This window comes from Ammospiza caudacuta, chromosome 26 (assembly GCF_027887145.1).
Source record: "Ammospiza caudacuta isolate bAmmCau1 chromosome 26, bAmmCau1.pri, whole genome shotgun sequence".
In the NCBI taxonomy this organism is placed as follows: Eukaryota; Metazoa; Chordata; class Aves; order Passeriformes; family Passerellidae; genus Ammospiza; species Ammospiza caudacuta.
Genome location: NC_080618.1, coordinates 2,919,905 through 2,942,552, shown reverse-complemented (window position 1 = coordinate 2,942,552; position 22,648 = coordinate 2,919,905). Strand labels below are relative to the sequence as shown.

Here is a 22,648-nt window from a genome sequence, read left to right as displayed (position 1 = left end):
CCACAAAACCACAAAACCAAAGGACAAATGAAAGGGAGATGCTCTAAGAGATACGAAGGGATTATCAGGGTAATGTTCTTCCCCCCGAGGGCGGTGGGGTACTGAACAGGGGCACTGAACAGGTACTCGGGGAGTGGGCACGGCCCCAAGGCCGTTTGCATTTGAGCAAACGCTGCCAGGGATGCACAGGGTGGGATTTTGTGGTGTCTGCGCAGGGCCAGGAGCTGGATCGATGATCCCGGTGGGTCCCTTCCAGCTCTGGATATTTGACTTCATGAAGGGCGAGCCTGCGGGAGAGGGGTCAAGGAAGGAAGCGCTTCCTGCAGGGGAGTCCGGGGGGCAGCGGGTGGCGGACACCGCAGCGCGGAGGGGCTGAGAGCGGGCGATGGCGGGCCGAGGGGCGGCAGCACCTCCGTGACAGCGGGCTGGGGCCGAGCTGAGGAACGGAGCGCCGCCATGAAGGCGGCACATCGATGCCAGGCTGAGAGGCGGCAACCCCTCCATGAGGGCGGGCAAGGGCCGAGCTGAGCGGGGGTCGGTAGCCCCCAGCCCCCCCCCCCCCGATGAGCGACAGAGCCTCGCCACGGGGATTGTCGATGCTAGGCTGAGGGGCGGCAGCCCCGCCAAGAGGGCAGGTGGAGCCGGGCTGAGGGCGGCCGATCGATGCCGAGCTGAGCAGCAGCACCCCCGCCATGAGGGCTGACAGGGGCTGGGCAGGAACATGGTGGCGCCGCCCGCCCTCCTGAGGGCGGCTCGCTCCCGCCCCACGCTGACGTCACCCCCAGCTCTGCCGGCGCCATTTTGGACGCTCACCGCCGGGGGGGCCGGAGCGGGGCCGCCCCAGCCCCGCCGCGGCCGCGCCGCTGCCGCCTCCTCCATCCGCCGCCATCGCCGCCCGCCGCCGCCGCCCGCCCCGCGCCGCCCGCCCCGCCCGCGCAGCCCGCTCCGCCCGACCCGCCGCGGCCGCTATCGCCAGCACAACATGGCAGGTAAGGGCAGCCTGCCCCCCCTGCCCCGGCGTGGCTCGGGGGGCTCTCCCCGCTGCCTCTCTGGCTCTCGGCCGCCTCTCCTATTCCGACTCGCTTGCGCCTTGCTGGTTGTGGGGTGGGTTTTTTTATCCTCTCTTGTGGGAATTCGTGCTTTTCTCCCACCCACCCCTCCTTCCCTCCGTTCTCGGTGGGAAAAAAAAAAGCATGGAAGAAGCAAGGTGGAGCGGGATGTGGTGTGTTTTGGAGTTGAAGAGCTTGCAGGCAGGGCGGGTCTGCTGCCTTTTCGTGGAATCATGGAATGATTTGGGTGCGAAGGGACCTTAAAACCTGTCCAGTTCCACACCCTGGCATGGGCAGGGACACCTTCCACTATCCCAGGGTGCTCCAAGCCCCGTCCAGCCTGGCCTTGGGCACTTCCAGGGATCCGGGGGCAGCCACAGCTGCTCTGGGCACCCTGTGCCAGGGCCTGCCCACCCTCATAGAGCAGAATTACTTCGCAATATCCCAGCTCAACCTACTCTTTGATTTTGAGCCCATTCCCCCCCTGTGCTGTCACTACACGCTCTGGTGAAGAGTTTCCCCCTTGGGGCTTTGGGGTCGGTGCTTGTGGTTATTTCTCAGAAGTGCTGCCGTGCACGGAGAGGTTCCAGGTGCAGGCGGTGTCCAGATTGCAGTCGCACCCTTCTGTAGGGAGCAGCCTCTGAGCATCTGCAAATGCCAGTAAAATTTGGCACAGGGCGTAATTAAACAGCACAGGTCTCGCTGTGTTTTCTTTGCCATTCCTTCCACTGCTTGCTCCCCATTTCACATCCCGAAGTTGGTAGGCTTGGGAGTGTTTGTGCAGAACGGATCTCTTCCCTCTTACTTTTCCTTGCAATTCCTTCATTTGGAAATTTATTCATCCCCCTCCTCTGCACATGAATTGTCTTTTCAGTGCTTTGCATGTGGAGGAGCAAAGCATAGGAGGCTTTATGAGGCTTGTGCTTTGCCTTTCCCCCCTACACCATATGCACATGCTCCACCCTCCTCTTGCCGTTTTAGTCGTGGGGGGAAAGAAGTGCCAACTTAGTTCAAGTAAATTGTATGGAAAAGAGGACTTGAGCTGGAAGTAGCAGGAGCAGTGATTCTCTCCAAGCTGTTCCCTTTAAGTGCTGCTGTGGTGCTGGCTGCTAAATGACAAATGAAGTTGAAGAGAAGAGAATGTGTTGTAGGATTTTGGGGGAATGATGGGGGAGGGAAAGCATTTTGCCATCTCCTGCATAACTTGGTTCTGTTGCTTGCCTTCACCTCCTCAGGTTATGCAGCTCGATGTAATCCTTCAGGGAAGAATTTAAAGCAAGTGAAAAATGCAAACTCTATTCCAGGACTTCTTATTCTGAGGCGCTTCGTCTTTTCTGGAAAGATTATTTTCAGGCTTCTGATTTCTTTCTCTTTGAGTTTTTTTGACTCCCTTAACTTGGGAAGAGTCTCCTCCTGTATTCTTTGTTATCTCCAAAGCCCTACCAGAGCTCGGGATTAATGAGTAAATGCCATCTGTTGCTCAGCCGGTTTGAGTTGTGTGGAGGAAAAGTTCCATTTTGACAGTGGCTTTTGGAGGAAAAAAAAAACAGAAAAAAAAAAACAACTGAGGCAAGCCCATTTCTGGCTCTTCCTGTATGTCCTCAGCCCTGCAGTGATTTGCTCAGAATGAAATGCAAAAGAAATGGGTGGTGATTTTTGGTGTGTGTTTTGGTGGCACAGTTCAAATGAATCACTGCCTTCAGCCGAGGCAGTAATGTTCCTGAAGTTTTCTCTCCGATCCGTTTTCTACGGTAGTAGAACTTGCCTTCCTCCCATTGCTTGTTTGCTTTTCTGCTCGGATTTGCTGCTTTTTTCTTAGGCTGCTAATTGCTTTCATTACTTCTGCGAAGAAACTCTAAAATTGTGGTAAAATTCTTTTTCTTTAGCTTTGAGTGCATAGGGTCGGCACAGTGGGTTAGTGAAAGGAGGAGATGAGTTGTGTGCTTGGTTTGTATTGGCTGGGAGATTGAAATTTTCTGAAAAAGCACAGCTCTGAGAGTTTATATTTAAGCTGTTTGTATGTGTTTGGGGGGTTCTGACTGCTCAAAGCTTTGTGTGAAACACAGCCGATAGTGCACTTGAATTTTAAATTCAGAGTTCATGTTGCTCAGTCCAGCGAGCTTTGGTTGAGTGAGGCTTTTACTCTGCTTGTGCTTCCCTGTTTTTGACAAACCCTGCATCGAAGGCTGACAAAAACAATATCCAAAGGAAAAAGGTGGGGAGGGTGGTGTGTGATTGTGCCTCAGCCCTGCTGAGGAAGTGGGCGTGCACAGGCTCTGAAATGTGCAATCTGCAACCATTGTGTGCTTGTGCTGCTGCTCTTGGGGGGGCTCCCTTTATTGAATTGTTTTCATTTTTTTAGGAGCTGGAGGAGGAAATGACATTCAGTGGTGTTTTTCTCAGGTGAAAGGCGCTGTAGATGATGATGTAGCAGAAGGTAAGAATAATATTTTTTACTGTTTTCTGACTTTTTAACCATTTCTTAGGTGGGGAGATGTGGATGTATCCCAGTGCTGCTGAGTGCACGTTGAGCAAAGCAAAGGGACATTTCCTGTGCATTCCCATATCCAGATTCAGGTTTAAACTGTGGTTTGAAAGTATCATTCAACACTCTTGTAAAAAAGTTCAGGCTTCCTAACTTTTTTTTGCTGGAATTGTTTTCTAAGATTGTTAATATTTTTCAGATTTTTTGGCTTTCGATTTGTGTTTTTTCTTAATCTGCAAAATGGGGAATGTGATACTTTAATTCCACAAGGAGGTGTTGCTAGAATTAACATTTGTGCTCTTTGAAGATCTAAGTACTAGATAAAGTAATTACCCGAATCTTTCTAGCTCCTATTAACAAGAGGCAGAAGAAATCTGAATATTTGTGCGTGCCTACTTAATACGTGAGGAGCAGCTCTGGCTTTGAAATAATACTGGAAATTGTCTGAAACTTTTCCAAGCTGGCAGTGACAAGTGTCATGTTACACTAAGATGGCTGCCTCTGAATTTCACTGCAAAAATTGCACTGTTTGATTTTTTTTATTTTTTTTCCCCTTGGATTTGGGATCATTGGAGGAATAGTGCTTTTCTCTGTGCTGGAGAGCAGAATCTCTGCTGTGATTGTCCTCGAGGAAAGATCCCCTGACTTTTGAATTTCTTTGGCCATAGAGTCCTGTTGGCACCAAGCAGCCTTTAAGTTCATGAGTTAAAAGTTGTCTTTTGCAAGCAGTTGGCCTTGTCACATGTAATTCCTGGGTTTTTTTCTTTTTCTTGCATATCTTGAATGCTCTGGCATACAAATGAGATGAATGTTATATTTAGAAAAGCAGTAACTACAGTTTCCACTATTTCTCTGCTTGACATGTGGTTCAGAGTAGCTTCCAAAGGCCAAAAGAAAATAAGGGTATAAACAGAATTGAATTGTTTTTATTTATTAGCTGCAGCATGTGGCAAACTATGCCCCGAGGCTTCTGTTGTTTGCAAGTCGGAATATGTTTTTTGGAAATGAGAAATCTATAACAATTTCAAGTTTAATTTTAAATTCTTCAGGAAGTAGATTTTAAAGCTTGAACTCAAAAGTACTGTTAAATGTGGTATAATTTTTCCCCTGACAGATTTAAAATTCTGTAACCTTTTGTTTTATTTACATATCAAACAAAATCCTTAATAAGTGCAAGTATTGCAGAAGTTGTGGTTATGGTGAAGTTGTGGTGCTTGCAAATAATTCTTCATTAAGATAGATGTTGATATGCTTCTAGTAGTAATGAACTTATATATAGGTATAGAAAAAAAGCCTTTACAGGGATCTGGAATTCAGAAGTGAGGAAATAGGCAGGAAGGACAGACTGAGCTGTTGTGAAGTGTTGCCCTTAGTGTGTGAGGAAAGGTGCCTTGCCAGCCTTGTGCCTCTGCCAGGCTGGGGGCTGCACTGAGCCCTGCTGGGATCCTGGGGTGGACTTCAGGGAAGCCTTTGAGAGAATTAACTGGCTGCAGTTTCAGCAAGGCAGGCAGCTTGGTTTCCAAAACACTGTAACTATGTCCCATTTTTGGTTTATAGCCTTCTGAATCTGTGACCCAAAGAGTGAAAAGAAATTTTGTGTCATTGTCAGCTATACCTGACTTGGGATGAGTCTTGAGGTCCAAAGTGTGTTGTACTGCGAGGTGCTGTGAAACTGAGCTGCCCAGGGAGAGATCCCAAGTGTTGTTGATGTTGTGCTTGGCTGTAATTCGTGTGTGGAGCTGAAATTCTCCTATTCCCGTGTGTCTGGCTCCCACAACCCCTACTGGAAGTTGGTGAAAGCAGTTGTTTCTATTGATTTCTGGTTATACATCACAGTGTCTCGCTGTAATTCTGTTGGAAGCATTATGTATAAGGATGGTTGCATTTTTCCATTTCCTAGCAATATTTCTGGCTTTAAGGTTCACCTCATGGTTCACTTCACACAGACATGGAGCCTGGTGTGGTTCTTGCACCAACTGGAGCAGCGGCTTCTGGTCTGTTGGAATGTCCAATGCCAAATTGATGGTGGGTCCAAGTGCAGTCTGAGGACCTTTTTTGTTCCCTGCCTTTCCTTCTGCTTTCTTGGGACAGGCCCGCAGTGAAAGCTAAAGGAAATCTTCTGTCTCAAGCTGTAATGACTCTGTAACCACTGTGGGCTGCCAGAGAGCAGGTCTGCACTCCAGTCACACCTGTGGTGAGCATGGCACCAGTTTGTGTGCAAGGCTGTGAAGGTCTGATATTTGAACAGCTACAGAGCTCAAAATCTAAATAGCAGTTTGTTGTGGAATGTTGAACTTTCACTGAAAACAAATGTAAAGAATTGGGAGTTTTACTTTCTGTTTTCCTTCTGTTGGTAACTTGGTGTTGCAATATTTACATTGGAAAGCTGTCCTGAACTGAACTAAAGCAGAGATAACCAGGAAAACAAGATCATTTAATTGCATCAATCAATAGGATACAAACCCAGTGGTCTCCCTACGTGTTTTTGTCTATAAAACAGGCCCGTGGAGAACAACATTTTGGACAGTAACATTTTTAATACAGTGACAGTTGTACCAACTTTAAAAAGCCTGTGCAAAATGCTATTCTGTAGCTTCCAGTATGGATCAGGCCAGAGCTGACCTCCAGCCTTCCCATCACATGTATCACCTATAGTTCTTTAGATACTTGCACTAGGCTGGCTAGTTGTTACAAAGTCAATATTTGGTGGCTTTGGTGGCTGAAACATGAACTCTGATACACAGTCGTTAATTTTCTGGCCTTCCACCCACTGTGTGATGGATGGATGTGACATGGAAGGGGAAGGGGAAGAAATTTGTGTCACTAAAGCCTGGGCAAGGATGGTACTTAACTTGCATGTGGGGCCTGCATGGGTTACTGCTGTGGCAAAGTTTTTCTACTGAAAATGTGAATGTGAGGGGCAGAAGTAGCCTCTGTTCCCTTGGCATGTATGGAATTTACCCTTGCTTGTAAGCTGTGGCCTGGCTGTGTCAGATCACAGTTGAGCACAGAAATCAGGTTATAAATTGAAATACCAGTGTCAGCTTCATTATAACTCTGGTCCTTAATTTTAATTGATTCTAGTGATTTATCAGTGTGTTGTAGGAGGACAAAGGTTGTTGTAGTGTGTGCTGCCTCTCTGAAGTAGCTTTCCTCCCTACTTAGTTTTGTATTTTCATAGTTTCATAGCCAGGTCTTCTGGGCTGGAGAATGCGGAGTGCCTGTTTGTGATAAGTTCAGTATCAGGTTATCAAAAGTGTCTGTAATATACAGATTTCTTACTTTTGTGCCATCACAGTTTCCGTACAAGTGAGACTTAATTGTCCAGAAATACTCTGGCGTTTTCTTAGTGGAAGCTTCTTTTATGAGGATAATTATAGAAAAGGATTACAAAGATTTTGTTGGTTATACTCTTTTGCTGTTCTTCAGAATGTGACATAATAGCAACTGCAGTTGGGAATGGCTGAGAGTTCTGAGTTTGAACTGCCTCTGCAAACTACACACTTGCTTAATGGAGTGAGTTTGTACTTCAGAACTCATTCAGTCAATTTAATTGCTCAACAGAAGGAGAAGAGTCAAGCAGCTCTATCAATATTCTTTCAGGTGTAATTCAAAGATATGTAAAGGTCTGATAGTCCAGGTCCAGGGCTGGGAGCCACGAACTTGTGTCCTAAGCTTTAACCCTGAATGATTACTGCTCATCTTGGACAAGTTGTTTAACTGTTTCATGCCCAAAGAAGCATTTGAATATCTGCTGTGGTTGCTATTACTAACTTTATTTATGCTTAATGCTTAACCTTTCTGTGATGCTTTGTTAATTAGCTGTGATTTGCTTCATGTCTTCTCTTAGAGCCAAGCATGGCTGTGTCTGTTTTAGAGTGCAAATGATGATCAGATAAAATTCTGTCCCTGGCTTGTGTGTGGTAGAAGACTGAAACAAAATTGGGCATTTCCCTGGTTCAGGAATGCTTTCTGTGTTTGGTTCTAGGTGTGTTATGTCTGTCAAGTGTAGTTTGATACTTACTTTTGACAGGTTTCAGAATTGCAGAGCAGCAATGGGGACTGATGTCGCTTCAGTAATGGTAGTTTGTCTTGAATGCATGAAAAGTGTTATTTCTGAATAAGGAGACTTGAAGGCAGGAATATGGATGGCTATAAAAAGGTTGTTTACTGCAATCTGCAGGTTTTGGGTTGTTTGGTGGCTTGTTTTTTGGTTTTTGTTTGTTTTTTTTTTTTATTTTGGGATTCTTATGTTTAGTGGTTTTTTGTTTTTCTGGTGGCTTTTTCTATGAGGATCAATGGAATTGGAGAGGAGAAAAAACTCTCAGAGAATAAGAGTGACAGTGAGGTTGCAATAATATTGCTGAGGGAAGATTGGGATATAGTTGTGGGAGGGAAGCTAATTTGGGTTTTAAGAGCTGTGGTTATGTTCTCTATGCTCATGAGGTACCATCATTTACAGGGAGCTAGGCCTAGTAATAGGTTTGTTTTTAAGAGCTAGTTTGAAATATGCTGTGGATGAGAAAAGAAAGAGCCAAGGTTATAGTCCTGTTCTGTATTCCTGAGTGTGCTTCTGTATTTGAGCTCTTCAGCTGTTCAGAGAATGTATCTGGAGAGAGAAATGGGCTACTGTGTTCTAGGAGCTGCTGCTCTGCATGGCTAGAGTGTGCATTTAAAGTGTGCAGTCCCCCAGACAAAGAGCATTGAGCAGGCAGATAAATAAGCAGTAACTGTCCAGCTCCCCAGAAGTAATTCAGTTCTCTCTCTTGCACGGGTTTGGATGCTGGGGCACTCCAGCTTGTCACTCAGGGATTTTTCTGTCCCTGTGAGGCGTTGCTGTTCTTGGAATCTCTGTCCGAAGTTAAAAATGAGTTATTAAAAAGGTTTTTGTGTTGGAAATGCACTGCTGGAGTGTGGTCAGACCCCACAGCACACACAAGTGCAAGCTAGGCTGTCAGCAGCAATCTGGATGGAGAACAGCTCTGCATCAGCTTTGTGAAACCTTTTAGCTTTTCATCTTATGGCTGCTACCTGAATGCTTCTGCTTTGGCTAGTTCTACTGTAGGAATTCAGTTTGTCTTGAATGCATGAAAAGTGTAGTAGCTGTAGAATGTATTTCTGCTGTAGCAGCTGTAGAATGTATTTTTGCAGAGCTAAAATGAAGACTAAATCTCCCAGTGGCTGCAGAGCTGAAGGAAGAGTTAAAGCTGGGTGTTCCAGGCTGTGCTGTCCCAATGAAGGGTTAAATAAAGCTGGGTGTTCCAGGCTGTGCTGTCTGGTGCCAATGAAGGGTTAAAGCTGGGGGTTCCAGTGAAGGGTTAAAGCTGGGGGTGCCAATGAAGGGTTAAAGCTGGGGGTTCAATGAAGGGTTAAAGCTGGGGGTTCAATGAAGGGTTAAAGCTGGGGGTTCAATGAAGGGTTAAAGCTGGGGGTGCCAATGAAGGGTTCAAGCTGGGAGTGCCAATGAAAGGTTCAAGCTGGGGGTGCCAATGAAGGGTTAAAGCTGGGGGTGCCAGTGAAGGGTTAAAGCTGGGGGTGCCAATGAAGGGTTAAAGCTGGGGGTGCCAATGAAGGGTTAAAGCTGGGGGTTCAATGAAGGGTTAAAGCTGGGGGTTCAATGAAGGGTTAAAGCTGGGGGTGCCAATGAAGGGTTAAAGCTGGGGGTGCCAATGAAGGGTTAAAGCTGGGGGTTCAATGAAGGGTTAAAGCTGGGGGTGCCAATGAAGGGTTAGAGCTGGGGGTGCCAATGAAGGGTTAAAGCTGGGGGTTCAATGAAGGGTTAAAGCTGGGGGTGCCAATGAAGGGTTAAAGCTGGGGGTGCCAATGAAGGGTTAAAGCTGGGGGTGCCAATGAAGGGTTAGAGCTGGGGGTTCAATGAAGGGTTAAAGCTGGGGGTTCAATGAAGGGTTAAAGCTGGGGGTTCAATGAAGGGTTAAAGCTGGGGGTTCAATGAAGGGTTAAAGCTGGGGGTGCCAATGAAGGGTTAAAGCTGGGGGTTCAATGAAGGGTTAAAGCTGGGGGTGCCAATGAAGGGTTAAAGCTGGGGGTTCAATGAAGGGTTAAAGCTGGGGGTTCAATGAAGGGTTAAAGCTGGGGGTGCCAATGAAGGGTTAAAGCTGGGGGTTCAATGAAGGGTTAAAGCTGGGGGTTCAATGAAGGGTTAAAGCTGGGGGTTCAATGAAGGGTTAAAGCTGGGGGTTCAATGAAGGGTTAAAGCTGGGGGTTCAATGAAGGGTTAAAGCTGGGGGTTCCGGTGTTCCAAGCCGCCCTCTCTGTCCCCCCGCCCCCTCTCTGTTCCCCTCCCTTGCCTGTTCAGGCCGCAGCTGCAGTTTGGTTTGGCCAGTTTGGTTTGGCGGCGTTTCTGTTACAGGCGCTCCTTCCCACTCCCTGGCATGGATGCTCACCTCAGAGGACGGTGAATTTGTTGGGGAAGCTGATCCATCTGAAAAATTGGTAAAATCTTGGTTTTCACTGGATTCTTTTTCGGCTGAATTGAGCCCTGCTGTGATTGTCAGAGCTCTGCCTGTGCTCATGGCAGTGTGCAGAGTGCTCAAGTGGCTCAGAGGAGCAGGAGGAGCTCTGGAAGAAGATCGGTCTCTCTGTAGGACCTTACAAAGAGCAAGGCAGTGCAGGACCATGATTGATCTCTGAATGCCGTGCTACTATGAAGGGTAAAATCAGCTGCTAAAAAGAACTTTAAACCTGTTTAAAGTTTGCTGTTCAAGCTCCATACTTTGAACATGTGCTATCTGCAGGCCAGCAATAAAAATCACTGTTACAGTATCAGAATTATTTTGTGATGTATTTTTTTATAATACACATGGAGTGGGTTTTCCACTGTGTCCACACAAGCAGTCTGTGGAAATGGGATTTATTCACTGTTGTTTGAGCTCTGTTAGTGAAATGAGCTCGTTAATATCAGTGCAAGTTAAGTTTCTTTGAAGTTGTTGTAGGAAATAATACCAATTAAATGGGAGGTGGGTTATTACTGATTGCTTTATTGTAAAGCACTTTAAAAAAAATATAATCTGACAAATTATAATCTTTTCTTGTCATGTTTTATCAGTCTTAATATGATTTGAAATATGGATCCCTTTTTTAGGGTTTCATCTTCACCTAAATGGATGTATTGTCTTGCATGAAATGCTGCAGAATTAGTCTGCCATTGTTTTAGCTGCTGTTAAAGTGTGTATGCAATTAAATCTGCTCTGTGTGCCTCGTGGAGCAAAAACATCAATTACTGATGGTACCCAGTTAAGGCTGCAGTTTGTCCTTTCATCTGTGGGAAACACTGTGCTCCCACAATAATTTCATTCTAGAAGATGTTTTAATAACTGCCTTAAGGGTATTTTTCAGACCTTTTCTCCTGTTTTCAATGCTCTGTAGTATATGCAGCACCATAACTGTGTCTGCAGTATTTTTAGTGTGGAGTGAAAAGTTTAGCAGCATAAATGAATGTTCAGCAATCACGTGAAACTGTGGTTTGCACTCAAAGAAGTTATTGAAAGGAGTAAAAAGCCTTGGCTTAGGTTGGTGCTTAGGTTGTGAGTGTGAACAGTTACCCTGTTCCAGTGAAGATGAGAGCAGACAAATGCAGGAAGTATTTATTAATCCAAACCAATTTGGAATAATCTCTTTAATGAAGCAGTGGTAGCTCTTGCAGTCAAAATAACAATGCAGGGATGGTTTCCTAGGCTTTAAACTTGAGTGGAACACGTGTAATTATGGCTTTGTTACATTGAGTCAGCTCAGTTGTGCTCTTGCAACATGCACCAGCTAAATGCTGCTTTTGTAAGGTCAGTGTGTCAGTAAATGGAAATAGATGGGACATTGCCTTCTTCTGTGTCTTTGAAAATGGGGAAAGCATAAAAAAAGTCTTAAAAGGTAAAATATTGATACCTTGTGTGTGCACACTTGTTAATAATTTTATGTAGCAGGATTTCCTTGGTTGAATGTAGTCCTGCTCACTTTCTGGCTTCCCACACAGGCCTGCTGTGGAGCACTGTTCCATGAGTGTGCTCTTGCCTGGCTCTGTAGTGGCTGCAAGGTTTTGGGTTGTTCATTTCCCTTTGAAATTCAGTACCGCCATCAGGTTCTGCTGCTGTGCACTGATGTTACTGAAAACAATTATTTGAGGCTTCTGTGTGTGCCTGTAATCCAGTGAGAGAAACACAAGTGGCTGGAAGCTTCTTGCTTTCCTCTCCTAACTTATCAATCTTTTGTTAGGCACGGGAGGAGAAGCTATTCATTTGGTCAGCCATTCTTCACCAAAATGGATTTTCCTCTCAGCCATCCCCAAGTGACAGCACCATGAAGGGAACCAGCATATTTAGGTCATGTGCAGTCCCTGAGGCAGTTCTGTTTGCATCTAATTTTGGAAGAAAATTTTAGGGTCAGGAAAAAAGTGTTTTAAAGAGTTGTATTGTAAGAGAGATTGATTTTTCCCAAATATATAGAAGGTGTTTTGTGTGGAAATGTTCCCTTTTGCATTTTCAATTGAAGTTCTTAAAGTAATGCTCTGGGAATAATGAGAGCTCCAAACATACACAGTTGGCACTCTGGTTTTGAGAACATCAGCAAAGATAATTGCATTAATTCAGGAACAGTTGAGGTAGCTGAGACTTCATATTATAGTTGCTTATTTAAAATATGGTAAATACAGTGTAATTTCTATTATATTCTTGTTTGTTGAATGCCAGTAACTATATTTTCAATGTTTTTTCAATGACTATGAAAAGTATTTCAGTGACCATTCTTTGATCCTTAGAAGCAGTTATTTTAGCTGTCATTTGTGCTGTTGTTAAATGGTCATCTGAGAAGTCATGAGCTGTGTTTGTGTATAGTGCTTATAAATGTAGTCTGAAGGCCTTGCTTTATTTTCAGATAACTTGGGAGTGAATTGGTCCAGTGGACAAGAACTACATACTGAAATAAAGCTTTGGCTTTCATAAAATTGTAATGACTCTCAAAGACACTTGTTTGAGCGTCCTTGGGCTATTTTCCAGTGGAATTGCCTAACAAGCCCCGACTTCTCTGGTTCTGCTTTTGGTGCATTGAGTAGGGAATAATATATAGAAATATTGAAGATAATAAAGAAAAACTTGGATTATTTTTTAATAAATACCCAGTTTGGCTTGTTTTGAAGTGTGACCTTGGTGTGGGAAGAGGAATTAGAATTCAGATTCCACCCCAGCCTGCCTGTAGGTTTGTTGTCACTTCAGGTATGAGAGAAATGGTCCTTCCTGGTGCCTCTGCCTGTCAGTGCCTTCAGCTGAGCCAGGGGATCCCTGAGCTCCAGGGTGGGCACTTGGGGAAACCAACCCAAATGAAAATTACATCTCTTGGATTCCTTTTGGATTCATTTTATTCCACATCAGCTTCTCTGGACTTAATTTGTCCAGCTTTTAGCAGATGGTGGTGGCGGGATGGGTGGAGTTCTACAGGAATGGGATGAGAGGTGCAAGGACGGATTGCTTCTCGTGGAGAGCTGGTCATGGTTCTAAGGCAGCATGGGGATCTGTGGATTTGGGAACAATTCAGCCTCCTCAGCCTTTTCACATTCACAGTTGATCCCTGCTTGTTCATGTCTGCCTTTCACATGAAAATTCAGCTTTCAGTGCGCTGAGATTTGTATCTGAGGACATTTCTTCTCAAAGATCAATATGAACAAACAGCAGTTGAGGTTGAAGCCTACAGTGTTCATTCTATAGCCCAGCAGTGAGAAATGGCACTGTTTATAGAGGTAATAGTCAAACATTCATAGGCTGTTTTACTGGAATGTGGAACTGGCAGGAATGGCTTTTTGCCCAAAGTTTAAAACTTTCTGCATAATCCTTTCTGCCTTTTTTCAGTCAGTTCTCCTCAAAGCTTTGTGTCATTGTTTTGGTTTAGTTTTATTTGTTTGTTTAAGCTAAATCCTACACTCCTTTCTTTTGTGTGTGTGCATGTTAAAGAAGCATCTAGAGTCTTTCATTTGATTCCAGATCCTTCTGGAAGTGGTGACCTGCTCTGGAAAGCAGCAGGAGCTGAGAGCAGGGCTGTGTTCCTGCAGCAGGACACGTGCTGTGCTGAACCCAGCTCGTTTGTGTCTCCCAGTAATGAGGTGCCTCAGAGGAAAGGGCAGGAGGAAGACAAAGAGCGTTTGAAACAAAACAAAATCCTTGGATATTCTGCACATGAGGTTCTTGGCTCCCTGCAGCTTGGGGATGCTTTTGCTTGCTGTGACCTGAGGAAGCTCATCTCAAGCCTGGCAGTACCAAACATCTGCCTGTTTAGAATATTAATATAATAGAATATTCTGCCTGTTTCTGGAGGATGTCCATCATCCTGCTGGCTCTGAATTGGCATCACTGCTGTGCAGCCAGGTCAGGGTGCAGCGCTGCTGCCAGGTGTTTCTGCACTCTGCTTAGCAGCACGTCTGTGTTAGAAAATGCCTGGGAGAGTTGGATCCTGCATTTCCTTCCTGCTGCTTGCTCACTGGCCTTTTGCAGGAGTTGTCAAGATAAGCTTTTCTCTATGCCCATAGACTTTTTTATGTATACACTTGTAAGATTTTCATGTTTTTCTTCTCTCTGATTTATGACTGGCCGGAGATGGCTCAGGGATGCCACTTGCTCGGTTTCTCGGCTGTTTTGGCTTGTAAGTTTTCTGTGAGCTGTTTAGGCTGTTTAGGTGTTCTGGAAAGGCCCAGGGATTGCCTTGAAGAGCCCCGTGCTTCAAAGGACGAGGAGAGACTTCTGATCTTGTCTCGGTCTTGGTGTTTATTAATTGTTTATCTAAAAGATTTTCTTTCAGCCCAACAGAGGTCTGCACAGCAAGTCAGCCATGGGCACACTGAGAGCCCCCGGGGCGGTCACCTATCTTTATACCCGAAGTTACGTGTACAATATTTATCATTTCTCCCCAATACCTTCTACCCTTATTAACCGGTGCACTTCTAGTAATAACCAATCCCCAAGTGCCACCATCACCACAGAAGATGGAGGCCAAGAAGAAGAAGAAGAAGAACAGGACACGCTCCAATTCCTCCATCTTACTTCTTTAGACCCCCCTGTACTAAAATCCTAAACCCTGTGTTTTACACTCTAATTAACTTATCCCTTCACCATTCACCCAGTGAATTCTTCCCAGTCCTCATACAGGTGTCGTCTCCTGTGCAGGATCAAAGTGCAGCCACCAGACACTTCTGGCAACATTCCAGGACTCCCGAGCCCCCCAAGGGTGGTCTCGGCCACTCTGCACCTCCATCCTGAGGTGCTGAGATCCCACATACACTGAAATTCTTTTTCTGTGGTTTTATGTTGTATTCAGCTGGAAGCTGTTTGGCATCTTCCAGTTCATGTTTATTCTAACCAGGGTCTTTGGTCTGAGGTCCCTTTTCTTACAGAACTCTTATTACTCTTTTGCTTTTTGCCAACTTCAGTTTCAATTTCAGTGTCACTGTCCCAGGGCATAGTGGGGAGACTGATGGAAGACTAGAAATGGAGATAACTGAAAGGAATTCATCGCAGTTGTTTTCTTTGGAGTCATTTTATTCCTTCCCTACTTTATTTTCCCTACTTGTGAGACCTGTGTGGTGTTTCCCAAAATAAGGTTCCAAAGCCTTTGATAGTTTTTTTGTAGTGATCTCTGACAGTCTTGCAGGACACTAATGCTACTAAAATACTCAACTTTGTTATATATAAAACATATATGAACAAATGTTATATATATGTAAATATATAATTTTAATCTTTATATATATATAATTTTATATATTTAAAGATAAAAATTAAAATATAATTTATATATTTAATTTCTAAGTTGTATATAATTAATATAATTTATATCTATAAATTATATCTGATAATTTACATATATATATAATTTATATATATATAATTATGTATATATGTATATATAATCTGTTATACAATTCTTCCAAAACCCACAGAAAAGGTCCTGGTCTATAAACAGACATATTTGAAACAAACACTTAAAAATAAAGGTTGGTATTTTGCTTTGACTAGTGGACTATATATATAATCTTAAGAGGTGTTATAAATATGCCTTGGAGTTGTCAAGATTCCATGTGTTAGGATTCTCAAAGTCCAGGCCAGAAATTAGAATTGGCTTGTGTTTAATAATGATTTTTTTCAAAGAAGCTGAAGCATGTATGCGTGGCCAGAATAGAAGCACAGGGAAGCTCTTGCCAGGCTGGGGGTGGGGGAGGAAAAGGCAGCAGGGCAATGCAGGGTTGTTCTTTAGGGTTCCAAGTGCCACTGAAGGTGCATTAGGTACTGAAAGGATCTGAGAGCTGAATGAGTGACCACAGTGAGAGAAGTAATGGGAAATTTGGATTTTCCAGTCACTTGATGGAGCTGTGTATTTATCTCTGCTGGAAACTTCAGTTGTACTCGTGACCTTCACAGGCCCTGTGCTCCCCAGCAGGCTGCCTGAAATTCTGCTGGAGAGCAGCCCTTCCTCCTGCCCTCCCTCCCTGCCTTTCTGCTAGGCAGGAGGAATTTCTGATTTCATTTCTCTTGCTTACAAGGAGGCACTTCATGCATTGCCTCCTGCATTCTACACACCAAGATGAAAAGCCTCCAAATGTTTGGCCTGAGCTTTGCACCTGAAATCAATCTTTTGGTCCAAGAATATGTTAGAAGGGTGTGAAACGGCAGGACAGTTTTGAGGAGTTGTTTTTATTATATCTAAAACAGGAATGCCCATCAACTCAGAGAGTTCTAATTTTGAAAGGCATTGCTGAAGTATTGGTTTTTCTGTAATAATGCTAAATTTTAACCTGTGGTGTGTGTTCTGGAGTGGCTTCAGCAAAAAGAGAAAATGAAGGTATTGCAGAGCTCTGTCTGTAGCTTTCTCAGTGACAAGAAAGGCACTGCCTGAAGGCTTCTTTTCTCTGGGTGCAGAACAATGGCCCAGTATGTTATTTCCAAATATATTGTTATTTGCAAACAGAGCAGAGCTCCTGGCTGCTCTGTGCTGTGCAGCCTATTGAAATTCTGGCTGTGATTCCAGCAGAGATTTTTCCATAAATAGCTCTGTACTACTTGGGAACACAAACAAACCCTGAAAAGATCTGAGGTAAGGTCTGCTGAGGGACTGCTTAGCCTCTTATTAGTGTGTACTTCTGGGTAGGTAGTGTGCTGGATATGAGGAATTTTTCTATAGGGTTATGTAGGGGCTGTCAGCAGGAATTAAAAAGTAAATAATTAGCAATCAAATTAGATCCAAGGACTCACAAATCACCTGTCTTGAGCATAGGGGAAAAAAGGATAATAAAAAATAAATATGAGGTGAAGCAAGTAAATTCTCTTTCTGGATTTTTTAAAAGAAAAGCTATTGGGTAATAACTAAGCATTAGGTTAGGGTTCCAGTAAATACAACTTGAAATTAAAATTATTTATTTTTTTCCATGAACAGACATCAAAATTTGTGCTGATTGGATGTTTGTTATATGAATTAATATCTGCACTGGGAGATGGGCTGTATTTTTCAGTGCTGTGTAGGTAAACACCCACCTGAATAAGCAATACAGTAATATTTTATAGAATATTCAGTTATAATTGGTGTAAGCTGTCTTGAGTAACTTGTAGTCTTGAGGAGGAACTTTTAAACATCCTGTGAAATAGAAAAGAGGTGAATAAATACTTGTGTGTTTTGCCTGGGTCACAGGGCAGATTCTCTGCTGGTCCTGTTGCTCATAAACTTTTTTCTAAGGTAGAATAAATCCTATTTTAAAAGCAATCAAAGAGCATAAAAATAACTTTGGCATTTGAGCAATCCCTGCTCAGAGTGGGGACTCTGGAGTGTCCTTAGCCCCTGGTTCCCATAGCAAATGTGTTTGCCAGGTGTCAGAGCAGGGGTGGGATCACTGGGAGCAGCCCCACAGGAGATCCCGAGGACTTTGTCTCAGTGCAGGTCTCTCACCCTCTTGGATGTTTATTTGGAATCTTCAGCTGTGGCCGCTGAGCAGTCTCAGAACCTCTGAGATCCTCACTCCCCAGAGCCTGGGGTATGTGAAGTCAGCTCTGCTGAAGGAGCTCCTGCCCTGGGTGTGGGGTGCCCACAGGGCTGCAGTGGAGATCAGCTCTGACACAGCTCTGAGGCGCTGGCTTTGTGCTGGAACTGGGGAGAACTTGGAGTCACCGAGTCCTGGAATGCTTTGGATTGCAAGGGATCTTAAAGCCCATCCAGTGCCACCCCCTGCCATTGGCAGGGACATCTTCCACTAGCCCAGGGTGCTCCAAGCCCTGTCCAACCTGACCTTGGACATTTCTAGGTCTGAGGCAGCGACAGACCTTGGGAATTCAATCTCAGCCCCTCACCACTCTCACAGGGAGGAATTTCTTCCCAATATCCCATCTTGACCTACTGTCTTTCAGTTTGAACCTATTCCCTCCTGTCCTGTGTCTCCAGGCCCTTGTAAATAGACCCTCTCCATCTTTCTTGGTAGGAGGAGCAGCTGCACTGCTGACACCCTTTTCCTCTTGAAGGCCTAGGTGGTATTTCTGAGCTTGTTCACATTTTTTTTATTTCATGAACACTCTTTTTCATTCTTTGGAGGCACATTGAGAGTAGCTCCCTGAGAAACTGGGAAGTGTAAATGAAGCAGCTCTGCACTCAGCAAAGCTCCTGCTACCAAGGGGTAATTAGCCTGGGCTTGCAAAACAGATACATTGCCAACATATTTATGATGGAGAGAAGAAATAAAGCTTTAAAGCTTCAATAAGGCTCAGTCAAATACTTCTAATGCATTTTGGGGAATCCTTATACTCTGTGTAACTTGCATTTCAAAGCATGTCTTAGGAGAATTATGGAGCACTTGTGTGAGCATTATGGATAAACCCTGAGGAGCTTTGAGAGAATGAACTGTGCCTTAGCTCTGTGCATGCAGGTTTTCCAGGCAGTGGTGGCATGAGATGGAGTTGGGGTCTCCTGAATCTTTGTAGATTCCTTTATCTCCAGGTCTGCAAGGGTGCTTTCTACAGCTCACAAATGTCATAAATAGACATTTAATTTCTTTGTTTCAGCATGAAGTTTATTCTGGAAAATCAGTAAACATGAATTTTTGGCTTCAGCAGTGCTAAAATTGAGTTGTTACCCTCTTGGAAATTGATAGGCAGTTTATTAATGAGAGGTCATCAAGCTTGTAAGTTAAAGCTCTGCAGGCAGAGATGTTGGAGCAAGTCATGTACCAGAGTATTAAACCCAGGCAAATGCTGTGTTAGAAGTTAAATAATCCAATCTGTTATTTATAAGTTTTTTTTGTCTCAGTTTTCCTTCTATTGCTCAACAAGTCCCGGTTTTGTGAGTGATGTGACAGACGGTTCAGGCACCTGAGGGGATCTCAGATTAGGCAATTGTGGGCATGGAGTTGGATCCTGCTGGAGTTAATTTTGTTCCCCTGTCATTAGATCTGTATGATCTGTATGCAGTTGTACAAAGGACAGCAATGATGAGTAATTCCGAAACTAAATTCCACACAACACAAATGTAACTGAACCATTCTGTCATCTCTGCCTCAGAAATCAGTGTAGGTTTTGGTAGCTGCAATGTTTCTGAAAGAGCTGGAGCTGGTGTGGATTGTGTGTAGCACTCAGTGCAGCTGCTTTGTTTAAAGGGATGAGGTGTGGTTGAAACAGGAAAATTCCAAGGAAAGGAAACTCGTTCTTGTGTGATTTAGCCAAATTATCTCTGTGTTACAGTGATCCCTAATGTTTTATCTGTATTCAAAACTGTAGAAGCAGAGTACCCTGACACTGCCAGTCTCCAAACAAACAGTAGGTTTCAGATTCTTGCCTTTTAGCAAATATTTCACTTGGGGATAAAAGAAATTTACTTTTAGGTAGAGTTTTATTGCTGCAGCACCAAAGAACATGTGCATGCCCATTTTTTTCAGTGCATTTAAGGAAGGTTTGGTTCTGACTCTTGTGGGTTGTTAAAAACTTCATTGGTTCCCAGAATTCTGTGGCACTGGATGGAAGCTTGAGGTTCTGGGCTGCTTTGCATCAAAACAGGAACACAATTTCTCCAGATGAAGTGTAATGGACGTGGCTGTGATAGCAGCAGGGCGCAAGCAAACCTAGGCCAGGTACCCAGGGTGTCAGGTGGATTTTGTGGCAGATGATGTTTTGAAACAAAGTGACTTAAGAATTATAATATATTTAACATAAATGTTGCTTAGGTAGGATTTTTTTAAATTTTATGTGTCTGGTTGGTTTTTTCCCCCCTATTTCCTATCAAAGTCATAATTTCTCATGGAGTGCTTAGAGGTGCACAGCCTCCAATTGTGGTGTTATCTAACCTCTGGATAACTGCTGCTCCCAGGCTTTTTTTGGTAATCCTAGACTGTGAGTGAAGAGGAGTTTGCACTGTAATTGAAAGGGGATTGATGCAACAGTGAGTGTGACACATCCTCAGTAGGAGGGCCACTCTTCTTTTTCTCTTCCCTGCCTGAAAATAGATTTTAGCTTCAGGAGCTGGAAGCTCTGAGCAGCTGAATTTTGTCTTGTTGGGAAACTGAACCCTACAGTAGCTTTTTCATCAAACAGGTGTCTGGTATTTTAAAATGCTGAAACGCTGGATTTACTGCTGATTACATTTTTGTTTAAAAGCAGAACAATTCTGCTTGGAAGGAGGATAGCTTGTGGACAGATTGAGCCCTTTAAAAGAATTAATTATTATTATTATTCTGTAATATTGCAGTAGCTGCAAGGAAAAGCCTCAAGGAGATGCTGTGACTTTCAACTGCTCATTCCTGGTCCTGGATAAATGTTGTAGTTACACAAACTGTGAAACACTCACCCTCCTTTCTGAGGTGATTTCAGCTGGGTACCAGGAGTGGGGCTGGATTTCTGCCACTCTGGCCTCTCCTGTTAATGATATTAATAAACTGGTGTCAAATGTCCTGGGAACGCTTTCTGCAGGTTGAAAGAGCTTTGTTTCAGCCAACAATAGACCTGAATTAGTATGAATAGGAAAAGCAAATAGGCACTTCCTGTCATATTTGAAGGAATATTTGAGTTTGGGAAGTGTGTTTATTAAGACATGTGCACTAAATGCTCATCACTTGCTCTTTGTCCCCAGCAAAATGTTCCCTGTGTGTTTCTGTTACCTTCCTAAATATGTTTGCAGTGCTGCTAACATAAGGTGGAGTTCCCTGTTTGAATACATTATTTAGGATATTCTTTGGGGGAAAACTCAATACCTGTGTAATGAAGATTAAAAAGGGGTAATTGACTTAGTTGTTGCTTTCATAATCACTTTTTAACTCTTTATTTGGCTCTAGGAAGTAACAGGAAAAGCTTAATCAAGCAGTATCAAACTTTTATTTTAGAGAGCTAAATAAAAAGTTAAAAAGTGAGAGGAGCTGCCTTTCACAGAGTGCTGCAACTGCTCTGTGTGGTTTCTGGGCAGAAAATGCCTTTGGAGCCTCCAGGGAATTCTTGTCAGGTATTAAATAATCCTTTATTATTGAGTCTGAAGTATTTTCAAGCTGATGTAGCTGATGTTGAGTTGAAAAATGACTCTGCCTTGAACTGGTGAGGTCCCCACTTTGCAGCAGTGCTCACATGGAGTTACTGGGACAGCAGCAGTCCCCCAGAGTTGTGGAGCTCTGGAAGAAGCTTCAGACACAGAGCCCTCAGTTCCAGGTTGGACTGTAGGGTAGATTGCCTTGTACCTGTAAAACACATCCTCAGGGCTGGGAGCTGCAGCCAGGGCCGTGCCTCCTGTTCTGCTGATCCCAGGTGTTCCACATTTCTCACATCACATCAGCTACTACAGGAGCCAGGTTAACCTTTACCTGTTAAATATGCAGTGCCTGGTGTGGGCAGCCCAGTTAGCAGGAATTTTTGGGCAGTTTATTTGTGTGGTCTGTTGTAAATGTGTTTATTTGCCTGCTTCTCTGCACACGCCTGTAAGTTTTCTGTGCTGTTTAGGTGGCCTGGAAAGGCCCAGGGATGGCCTTGAAGAGCCGACGCTTCAAAGGATGAGGAGAGACTTCTGATCTTGTCTCGGTGTTTATTAATTGTTTATCTAAAAGATTTTCTTTCAGCCCGACAGAGGTCTGCTCAGCAGCCAGCCATGGGCACACTGCGAGCCCCCGGGGCGGTCACTTATCTTTATACCCGAAGTTACGTGTACAATATTTATCATTTCTCCCCAATACTTTCTACCCTTATTAACCGGTGCACTTTTAGTAATAACCAATCCCAAAGTGCCACCATCACCACAGAAGATGGAGGCCAAGAAGAAGAAGAAGAAGGACAGGACACGCCCCAATTCCTCCATCTTACTTCTTTAGACCCCCCTGTACCAAAATCCTAAACCCTGTGTTTTACACTTTAACTAACTTATCCCTTCACCATTCACCCAGTGAAACCTTCCCAGTCCTCATACAGGTGTCGTCTCCTGTGCAGGATCAAAGTGCAGCCACCAGACACTTCTGGCAACATTCCAGGACTCCCGAGCCCCCCAAGGGTGGTCTCGGCCTCTCTGCACCTCCATCCTGAGGTGCTGAGATCCCACAGCGCCTTCTTCTGTTCTCCCAGCTAGATCACGTCCAGCCAATGGGCAATGCATGTACTGGGAACTTGCTTTGCAGCATCTTTTGAACTAAATGCATTTAGTTGATATTCTTTTTCTTGTTGGAAGGAGGGAATTTTCCTGTTGATCTCCTTGCATGTGTTCTGAAGGGAACTGCAGTCATGTCTTAATGTTTAAAAATAGAAAGCAATAATCAGCATTATGAGGGTTAATGGTTTCTATCCAGAAACCAAACAGTTTTGCCTTTGTTTTTGTAGAGAGAACATTTTTCTGTCTGCTGTTGTTGTAACAGGAGATGATTTTTCACAATAATTTTTGAAACACTTACAAATAAAAACTTATTTGGGGTTAAAAACCCCAAAACTATTAAACTCTCTCATCAGATGCAAGGGTTTCAAGGGGCCAGTTCAGGACTGTTTCCTGCTAAGAAATCCTAACCCCATAGGGTTTCTCTCTTCTGTAGGTTTGTAGTGAAGTTGGCTTGAAAGGAGTTTCAGAGTGTGGTGCCAGACTTGGTGAGCAGAAATAAAACCCACAGCCAGTGGTTACAGGGAGCATGGGACAG

General features: G+C 44.1%; 1 protein-coding gene across 1 annotated transcript in view; it reads left to right on the top strand.

Annotated features, from left to right (window-relative positions):
- The first annotated feature begins 885 nt into the window (after positions 1-885).
- The window catches only part of PPP2R2A (protein phosphatase 2 regulatory subunit Balpha), a 38,707-nt gene continuing 16,944 nt past the window's right edge, over positions 886-22,648 (top strand). The window contains exons 1-2 of the mRNA XM_058820039.1: positions 886-989; positions 3,412-3,486. Coding sequence (XP_058676022.1) covers positions 983-989; positions 3,412-3,486 — 82 coding nt within the window. The 5' untranslated portion in view covers positions 886-982. The remainder of the gene's footprint in view (positions 990-3,411; positions 3,487-22,648) is intronic.